The 10497-nt window shown below is 34.6% G+C and overlaps 1 protein-coding gene across 3 annotated transcripts; it reads right to left on the reverse strand.

Moving 5' to 3' along the window:
• Positions 1-706: 706 nt before the first annotated feature.
• mapre3a (microtubule-associated protein, RP/EB family, member 3a) lies at positions 707-10089 on the reverse strand. Of its 3 annotated transcripts, none has more exons than XM_016475447.1 (8): positions 10002-10086; positions 8462-8531; positions 8204-8327; positions 7725-7870; positions 6404-6602; positions 3739-3872; positions 3259-3411; positions 707-1834 (listed from the first exon to the last, which is right to left on the reverse strand). In XM_016475447.1, the coding sequence occupies exons 3-8, from the start codon at positions 8322-8324 to the stop codon at positions 1766-1768; spliced, it is 822 nt and encodes a 273-aa protein (XP_016330933.1). In that variant the 5' UTR covers positions 8325-8327; positions 8462-8531; positions 10002-10086; the 3' UTR covers positions 707-1765. The 3 variants fall into 3 exon arrangements, with proteins under 3 accessions (XP_016330933.1, XP_016330934.1, XP_016330935.1); XM_016475449.1 differs by having other exon boundaries at positions 710-1834; positions 6446-6602; positions 10002-10085; XM_016475448.1 differs by lacking the exon at positions 8462-8531 and having other exon boundaries at positions 10002-10089.
• Positions 10090-10497: the final 408 nt, after the last annotated feature.

Consider the following 10497-nt stretch of genomic DNA (forward strand, 5'->3'; position numbering starts at 1 on the left):
TAACCAATCATGTCAATACCATGGGGTCTGGCCAAAAGAGGACCATAAAACAGGTTATGTTGCTATGGAAGAACCTTAGGGCCAAGACAACGAAAGACCTTACTGAAGCCAAGAACCCCCAAACAGGTAACAAGCCATATAAGAGGGGTGATTTCACTGATATGGTCCTTGAAATCATAGGAGGAGAAAAATCAGAGGCTCTGCATGACATTGAAGGCATATAAGCAGATGGAGAGGCCACAATTACAGAGACTAGGACTTCAGAAGAATGCGAGCAAAATTCTCCTGCAGAGGAAATGTTTGTCCTGGACTTAACTACAGTGATTGAGGAGGAAGATAGATCCCCAGTGGATGTAATGAAGACAGTCCAAGACGTTCCTACAAGAAAACGCAAACGTTCCTCAGCTACAAACCAGGATGGTGACAGCTATGAGTTGCTTCTGAAATGGGAAACCGAAAGAGCAGAAGTACAAATTGAACTGGGTAAAGAACAAATCTTGCTTGCCCAACTGCAGCAGAAAAAAGTGCAGATGGAGATACATCTCCTAAAGGCAGAGATGGAAAGAGCTGGTATCTGTCCTGTAAATGATTTTTTTACTATTGGATAGTATTGTTTTTGTTTTGTTATTTAACATTGTAACAAAATAAGGAATGTAAAATGTTTCTGTTTATTACAGTGTTTCTGTTTCTTACAATTAAAACAAACAATGGCTATTTGTGGCCACCGGTATTTTGCCTACCTGTTGTTCTTTGCTAAGCCAGTAGGCTACACTGTTGGTTCCATTTAAGGCTCTGGTAAACAGGATTTGGTAATCCTGAAATTTGGTATTTGGATCACAGTGATCCAATCCAATGTTCCTTTAAAAAACTGGCATAAAAGTAAGATGGATCAGGTGATCCTGGATAGCAAAACATGGGATTTCCAAATCCGGATCAATTTGATCCAGATTACATTTTTTGAAAAACTGGGCCCTGGTCACAGGTGTACTTGAAGTTTGTAAGAAGCTCTAAGACTTGGAATATAGCGTATGAATCGTATTGGACCACTTTTATGGTTCATTCATTTGTGTCCTTTTTCAAGCTTGAAAGCTTCAGTCCCTATTTTCTGCAGTCATAAGGAAATGAGCAACCTGCTTCGTTTATTCCATGAAGGAAAGTCATACAGGTTTGGAACAACGTGTGGGTAAGAAATTGATAACAGAATAGACATTTCTGTGTGAACTATCCCTTTAAAAGCGTACAGTCAGTGAGAGAGGCAGACTGAAGCTGGAGACACAGATGGATGGTGTGATACTGATCATTTCATACTGAATGGAGCCAAGACAGACCTCAAAGAAAATATGTATGAAAATCTCACAACGAATAACTGCATTCCAAGCAACATTTTTCTTCATTTTCTTTTTTCTTTAAAAAGGTCTTTCCCATCACAATATGTAAATTTTTTTCAGTCTGTTGTGCTACCCACAATCTATGATACCTTTTCTTTTGTTCATTCTCTATGTCGTTATGTAAAACATGCTGTGACGGCTAGGATGTGTCATTGTTGGTGCTACTGTCTGGATGGGGGTGAGGACGGCGAGTGTTTGTTGATACCTATGTAGGGCATAAACCAGCGTCGGAGGACAAAGAGTTAGAGTATATATGGTGAGCCATACATTTGTAGGAAACTGAGAGGATATTAACAGCGTGTGATAGAGGGGAGTCATTCAAAGTGGTGGGGAGAGGAAATGATGAAGGGTTATGATGATGTGGAAGAGGAGGATGCTCAGTATTCGTCCTGGTCCAAGTGGGCCTGCTCATCTATTTCATCATCTTCTGGTGGTGCAAAGCCATCCTGTATAAAAAATGAGCATTTTTAGGAAGATCACGGTATACTGCATTCAACACTGCACTGTATAAAATTAAGTAACATTTTGTATATTCCAGTGATTATAATGTAGTTTTGTATTTGTACATTATGATTCCTGAAGAGCGTGTCATTAGACTAGTTTTCTTAACTTTAGGTCACAATTTCATAGTGGTTCTAATTAAAACATCAGTAGCAACAATAGCCAGTGCTGGGTAGTAACTGATTACATGTAATCCGGATTACGGAGTACTTGTAATTAAGAGTATATTACATTTTAAAATGCTCATAATCAGATTACAGTTCCTTTTTTTATGGATTACATATTATTCACACAATGGCAGTAAATTATTCATAATTTGATTCTCCCCAATTCTTCTTTTTTCCTCTTTTAAAAATTTATTTCTAAAAATCCTACAGTGTGTACCATTCAACTTTGACTATATTCACAAACAGACAGAAAGAAAGAAATATTTTAAGGAATATATTTTCTTTTTTTTTTTTTTTATCAATATGGTATGTTTATTGGAAAGTTTAAAACAAGATAAAAAAAAAAGTAATCTAAAAAGTAATCAGAATACATTACCTAAAATAAGTAACCTAGACTACATTACTAGCTACAGTTTTTATCATGTAATCTGTAATTAGTAACTGACTACAATTTGTAAGTAATCTACGCAGCACTGACAATAGCATTAGGACTAGAGTCATTTCATGTCCATTTCAAATAATTGATTCTGATTCTGAGGCCTCAGCTTGCCATTTTTCATATTTATTCATATAGAGTTATCAATAGATTTTGCTGCAATTCAGACAGCTTAGAACTTGAATGGTGCTCAAAATTTGACTTCCAAGATGGTGATGACTAATGACCATACTACAAAATTAAGTTTATAATGTAATAATTGACAGCTGTTTTCAAGTGTTTTAACCATAACTGGCATTAGAACTCTTCTAATGCCATCAGGCACACTCTGAGATCTAAAATGGGAAATTTTAACTCTGGTATTTCCATCTCCGACTGGTGGTGTGGTCAACTTTGGAAAATTTCACAGACAAAAAAGGGATCAATTATCTATTGTCAGTAGATAGATAATCTACTGATAATCTACCAAAAATAACTGATAGCAGCTCTCAGTGATATGTGTCGGGTCCCCGCTATAATAGCAGCAACATTGCGACATATGAAGCACAACTCACACAGAAGTCACTTTTAAACCAAGCACATTTCTGTTGGTTAACATGGCAAATCTGCAAGACCCACTTGGATTTCGTATGCAAAAATTCACAGAACAATGGTCACTTGAACACGGTCAACAGTGGATACAAATTGATATCGCAATTATGAATCAACCTGACAGATATATCAGTCAAATAATTATCAAAACAGATATAAAAGTCATTGGCAGTACCTCTGTGGCATACAGAATGTCAATTATCCTACTGATAATGGGGTGGTTTTCAGTCTCATTTTCTTGACAGACCAGTTCAATGTCTCGAAGTTTGCTGAAGTAGAAATCTCTCTCCTTCTCCAGACCATCTACGGTTAACTTCAGATCCATTAACTTAAAAAAAACAAAGCAAAAGACAAAGAACAAATTGTAAGATACTACTCATCAGAACATGACCATTCCTTACTGGGAAAAAGTCAATATGCTTATTATGATAAGACAATCTATATCCAGACATAGAAGAATATCAAATAAAATGCAATTATTTAAATAGGTGGGATAGAAGATAAGGAATGATCTGAGGAAAATGGGAGAAAAGAAAGATAAAAATGACAAATGCAAAATCTGCCAACACTTTCTTTATATTCAATTTCTCTACAATCTCCAATCGAAAGTATTCCAAGGTAGAGTAAGTCTTCCTTACCCTCCCGGGGACTCTACCTGTTGATTAAGCTCCATGATTTCAGCATCACTTCCCCCATTTCGGGCATGTGTGGGGTTCTTCCTTATGGTGGTGGTCACCCTCTGTGGTGTGGGCATGTTTTTAGGTACTGTTGGCGATGTTCTCTGAGGCCCTGAAATTGGAGATGTTTTGCATGTAGTTACAATAAATGGGATCTGTTCAGTAAATGTACAAACTAATCCATGCAATTTTAGGTTTTTGTCATTTCTATCAGCTTCTTTAAACACATTAAGCTCTGTTCCATACCATAGTGGGCCAAAATGGCCCCTCATACTGTAAGTGACTGATTTGAAACATCCCACAAACAGAACTCTTCATGAGAGCTCAAATAACAGTCAATTCTGAATTCTGTCTGCGAACAGTTATTTTTATTTTTATTTTTTTTTAGGAAGCTTACTAAATTGGATTTTGGAATTGCCTTCACATATACAGTATATAAACATACAATACCTAGTTTTGGCCAGAATTGCATAAGATCATTTCTCTGTCCAATCTTTTGACCATCCTCAAGAGTGAGCTTATGATGCCTTTAAAGAAATAATTCACCCAAAAATGAAAAATTCACCCTCATGCAATACATGGTCGGAACAGATTTGGAGAAATTGAATAATGCTTCCTCCTCTGAAAAAGTAATTCCCCTGTTGTCCTCTCACATTAAAATCCACTGACATACAGTATTTGTATAAAACTGTTTTTGCTTGTAAACTAAGCTTGTGCATATTTCTCTCCTGATTCAGACGAGACAACTTTTTCACTGAAGAAAGCAATATTATGGATAGAGAACCTAGCCGAAAGCAACGGTTTGAAGTTAAAAACATCTTAATTATGAATTTGTTACATTTCACAAACATTTCACAAGATATTAATTTTTGGAATGAAGTTGTGCATTGATGTTTTTATCTGCTGTTTGGACCCTCATTCTGATGGTACCCATTCACTGCAGAGGATCCATTGGTGAGCCTGTGATGTAATACTAAATTTCTAAATTTAACGTAATGCTAACATTCTGCTGAAGAAACAAACTCCTCTACATCTTAAATGGCCTGAGGACAATTACGTTTTCAGCAAACTTTCACGTTTGGGTGAACTATTCCTTTAAATGCAGTCTAAGGTGGCAGCTTACTAGGTTTTTGAACAGAGCTAATGATTCACTAAAATGAGCTTCAGAAGAGGTTCAGTAAGATCAGCCTTTAACAAGCTACAGCATGGGCTGCTTGTTACCCCATTACTTTGGTTAAGCCTGTGTGTGATCAAACATTAACTGTTCCAAAAGCCTATTATCCACTTTATATCTGGCAGGTTTAACCAAAGTCAGGCAAGTGTGACGAGATGTGACTACAAACTAAATGGAGGTCACATTCCCAATCCACCCCAACGATCACAAAAGCAGTCAATTGTCAGCAAATTAGGACACCACTTTTGTACCTCTCTGGGGACTCTATGTTTCCAGTACTTGGCTGTTAACCCTCTATTGCGCAATTTTGCCTCAGGGTAACCCTTTTTCATCACTTTTCAAGCACAAAAGATGTCAATAAAGGGTTGTTAATGAAGGGATGACTTTAAATAAAAAATAAAAAATTAAAGTAGTTTTTTGGTAGCACTACATCCTTGTGCTCAACATTATGCTCTGCCTCAAAAAGCCTTTTTTTCACCTATAAAAAATACGATTTACATTTATTAGTGAATAAAATTCATTTTAAAAGAGTTCATAAATAATTTGTACACTAATGATCAAAAGTTCCCACCTAAGGCTTTAAAATAACTGTTTTCTATTTTAATATATTTAAAAATGTAAATTATTCCAGTTATGGCAAAACTGAATTTCAGCAGCCATTACTCCAGTCTTTAGTGTCACATGATCCTTCAGAAATCATTATAATATGCTGTTTAGAAACATTTCATATTTATAAATAAAAGTATTATGTATAAAAATAAAGGTATTTTTACTGACCCCAAACTTTTGAACAGTAGTGTCTTTTTTGCTTTATTTACAATTTTTTTTTTTTACATAATTTTATTTTTTTAGAATTTACATTACAGTGTTTAAAAAGCTAAATTAATTATTAGAAACTATTAGAAGCCAGTTCTAATAGTTCCTGTAATATTACAGTTTGTTTTATTTTTGTTCTATTTTTTCTACTTTTTTTGTTTTATTTTTATTAACTTATTTCTTTCTATCACCACATAGCGCTGCCTCCCATTTCTTTTTGTTTTGTTTTTGATTTTAGTATGAGGTCCATTTTTATGCAAGCAAACTGATGTTTAAAAATATAAGGCATGCAATAGAGGGTTAAAATAAAAGGCATGTTTTTTTGTAACTTATTTCAGGTGACGATAACTTTAAAATGACCAATAAAGAATTTGGAGGAACTGAGGGATGAATAGGACTGACCGAAGTGACACTAAGCAAGCAAGAGAACACTGTGGAACTGATTTTGGAAAACTGTTTGTTAGTACTGCACTAACAGAGCAACACAGAGCTGTTTTAATGCTGAATTAATTGTTTTCTCATTCATGAAAGCTTGGGCATGGAGTAAATCATTCTGAGGCCCGTGCACAACCAGCTGCTTTGCAGAGCACGCTGTCAATCAGTAGAAGCTCAGCAATCAATGCAGCAAAGCGGCGGCAGAATCTCAAGGTTACCTGAGGGACTAGTTCTCTTGGGTTTGTGGGAAAAGTGTTCACCTGGATTTGGTGGAGGCGCCACATCTTGGCCCTGTCTAGCTTGAATGGGATCATACTCTTTTGCGTCATAATTGGCATCAAAGAATTTTTTAAACCACTGGACGAATTCAAAGTTGTCCTGGAATTTTCCTTTCACTAATTTTTCCACAGGAATTATCTGGATAACAAAAGGAAAACAAATCATTAGATCAATATAACACTAAGTTGTAAGCTCGAGGTGTAATTTTTATGCTAAAATCTTTTCTCATATCCTAGGAAATTTACAGAACACAAACGCATATTTGACAAAGAACATTAGACACCTTGTCTCAAGTAATATTTTCAGATAACCTGACAAACGACACCAAAAACCAGCACCCTGACTGGTTGATTATTTGATAAACAAAAATATACAAACATACTGTATAATGCATACTACATCAATATACTGTATAAGCCAAACTTTAATAACTAATTTACATTCATAACTATTTAACTAATGATCTGTTAAGCAATACCTAGGCCTGATGTTTGATATTGATGAAAGTTCCTTCTCATTTTTTATTAGAGATGTCTGTTATATTGAATATTAATTAGCTTCATACCATGGTAAATGGATGGTTCATAAAAACGAATGTTCAAAAAACACTGTTATAACCTAATTAATAATTACATATTATACATTAACTTTCATACTTACCGGTTGCTTTTTTTTGTTCAAAACATAAGTTCCTGTGTCCTCATTAATTACCTCATTAGTTCCTTCTTATTTATACTCCCTGTTTAGTTCAGTTGCCTGTCTGGTGTCGTCCGTGTTATGGTTGTGTTACTTGCCTGTTTATGTTTGGATCAAACTGTTGATATTATTAAGTCTTATTTTGGAACTTTTACCTTCATTGTCATTGTCTCTACAACATTGTGTGACAGTATAATTTTATTTCTGTATTGATATGCATTCAGTATTGTTCTTTCCTTGGTAGTAGCTTTTAAATAAATTATTCCTTACTTGTTTTTGTTTTTTTTTACTTTTCATTGAATAGTAATAATCACATTTCTGTAAAGCATTTTGAATTACCATTGTGTATGAAACATGCTATATTAATAAACATGCCTTCAATCAATCAACTGTCATTGTAGACTATACTTTTTAACAAATGAGCTGAAAGCTTTCGTTTCTAAATGAGTAAAGAGTAAAAGGTGAAAATTTAAAGTAAAAAAAGAAAGAAAAAAAGTTAAAGACAAATTTATAATAAAACTGTGAGATGAACATAGAAGCAAATACACCAAAGGACCAACTAACTTTATCAACGTTCATCCTCTTGAAAGCTGCCTGGAGTACTTTGAAGTTATGTATAAACTCATGTTCCAGCTTTGCTTGAAATTTCACTTTCTTTAAAAGAATACACCCTGGGAACAACATGTCCATGAACTGACAATAAGCTGCCCCTGAGGACAAAAAGCAAAAGAGAACATGGGTTAATAAAGCTCATTCATTGCATGGAGGAACAATAAAGAAAAACGTCTTTGATCAACATGCATGCATGTGATTGGTTAACCTTATTAGTGTTAAGTGCAAAGTAAATGCTTTAATTTGACTGATTACACTGGAAGAGATACAAACACTTAGCATATATGATCAAAGGCAAAGTAAAAGCCTTTTTATTGTGAAATTAACAGTAGTGTTATATAATCTATAGTGGAGCAGAAATAAGAGTATGCTAGTGCCATTCATGACATAAAAGACAGAAACACTTTGAGAAATAAGGCAGTATGACCCACCTGAACATAATTGTTCTATTTTGGTGTAGGTGAGCTGAAGGGAGTCGTTCACCCATGCCAACATGTCATGTCGGCTCAGGTTCTCAATTGTTACTGATGTGGAGTATACATTCACTGCCATCTCCTACAAAGAAAAAAGAAGAACAAAGTCACTGTGTACATAATGCGCTTCATTGTAATACCCTGAAATCTTATGGCATCTGTGACTTCATATATATACAGTATATATATATATATATATATATATATATTATTTACAATTTCATGTTGACAACAGGATAGCAGGTAAAGATGGTATCGTACACATTCTTTGAATATGTCACTGTGTCTGGAAAAAATTTATTTCTATTTGGTTAATCAGAAGTGTTATTCAATTCTGTTCTTCAGTTATCACTGCATCACTGCAGAGTAAAATTGTAATCACACTATAAATTTCAATCCTTCAAAGATAATCCATCCAGATTAAAGTGTTTCTGAGATGTTGTTAACCATGCACATCTGGTGCGCCCAGCAGACTGCGTGATGGAAATCACATCTGTAAAACACACACACATCTTCTACAGAGACACAATATATGTGAATTTCACTGCATGAAGTCTGTAAAGCTCTGATTCTTGAGTACTGGGACAAAAAAAACCTACAAAAAATGGTTTCAGCTCCATGGATTGAATTGTCAACAGGGTTGACATTTTTTTTCTGCTTTTGCAAGATAATAGTATATTATTTAAAATGTAACTTTTTTTAGAATTACATTTTTGTTTATGTATTTTAGAAATACAAATTTGTGTGTGTCATAATGGTTTATAATATCATATAAATATTTAATGGTGTGATACATAAAATATCATATGATTAATATGATATGACCTGATTATATATGTTTTCATAAATATCTTAATGTGCTTAATTTGAGGTAAAACTTTGAAAACGTATTTATAAACAAGGCATTTTTATTAACCCCTTCTTATAATAATAATAATGTTTCTTTTAAATATAGGCTACTGTACATTTGTTACATACAGCACTTTAATCTTAAGTTTATTAATCTTCAATCTTATAATATTAATTTATAGTCAGAGAACAGGTGGTTTTATAATTGTATAATATAATCGTGTATTATGCATATTTTAAACTAATGACAGGTACTGTATTTTTTTCCCCTCACACCTCAAGAATCAGTAAAAGACAAAAACTGGTTGAAAACGATTATTGGCACTCTACAAATGGTATTTTTCCTAATAATAATAAAAAAAAATGGTGCCTATTGTATTATGCTGGGTCTGAAGAAATGAAGCAGAGATTGACAGGTCACCTGCGTGTTTTACCATCAGTTGGATAAACTATGCGCGTTTTACTATGTCATGTCAATAATATTCGTTATTATTACAAACATATGCATTAGTTTCATGTTTATTTATCATTTTCTGCAAACGACGTCTTAAACTATATTACAGTATCTTACATGATGGGAGTCACACAGGCCCTTTAACGCGCTCTGTTTATCACTGATATGGCTCTTGTTTGTCTTTACGCCAAAATGTGCACATAAATATTGCGTTTCGCTCTATAAAACAGCCCACTGGAGCCTGCAGTGATATGTAATACATGTGAGTCCGCTGAACAAACGGTCCATTATTGTGATAGTTCTGCAGGCCCCGCCGCCGTATATGAGCAACACCAGACACGCTCGAGCCATAAACACATAATACACAGACAAAAGAGGCCACAGCGCCTATTTAATGTCATACATTATTAAGAATACCGATGAATTATAATACGTTAACAATATTCTACTCACTGTATTTTGACTGCGTCCTTTCCAATGTTGATATTACACTGGCAGAATGCAATCCGCTGCTCTCCGCTCTCCTGTGGGTTGTCAGATATGCGCTGCTGACTAGTTACGGGCAATAGCGCCACGCGCTCCTGCAACAAACTGGCCTTCTCTGCGCATGCGCACCGCCCCTCATTATAGACTCATTTCTTTGAGAAGACCTGAATAACAGCACGTTATTATCAGTTTGTATCCCGTGTGTTTCTGTTTTTAAATTATGAACGGAAAACACTGTAGCTGTACTAATATTATTTCTGTATTTGTCCAAAAAAATATGCTGCAGTGATAACGACAACAGGATTGCCAAATCCTACACATAATAGGTAGGAGAAAAGCTCAAAATAAACACATTTCTAGGCAATTTTAAGCTTTAAACATTTTAGAAATAAGGTCAAAGTGATTGAAGAGGCACGATAAAAAACACATTAACATTTCAAATAAAAATACATTAAAAAGCTAT

Source organism: Sinocyclocheilus anshuiensis, unplaced genomic scaffold (assembly GCF_001515605.1).
Source record: "Sinocyclocheilus anshuiensis isolate Anshui unplaced genomic scaffold, SAMN03320099.WGS_v1.1 scaffold676, whole genome shotgun sequence".
Taxonomy (NCBI): Eukaryota; Metazoa; Chordata; class Actinopteri; order Cypriniformes; family Cyprinidae; genus Sinocyclocheilus; species Sinocyclocheilus anshuiensis.

Coding starts and splice junctions, on each gene's coding strand:
- mapre3a (XM_016475448.1), bottom strand. CDS start 8,324: ATGGCAGTGAATGTATACTCCACATCAGTAACAATTGAGAACCTGAGC. Junction 7,871..8,203: donor AATAGAACAATTATGTTCAG/GTGGGTCATACT, acceptor TTTTGTCCTCAG/GGGCAGCTTATTGTCAGTTC. Junction 3,412..3,738: donor TCATGGAGCTTAATCAACAG/GTAGAGTCCCCG, acceptor GTTTTTTTTAAG/TTAATGGATCTGAAGTTAAC.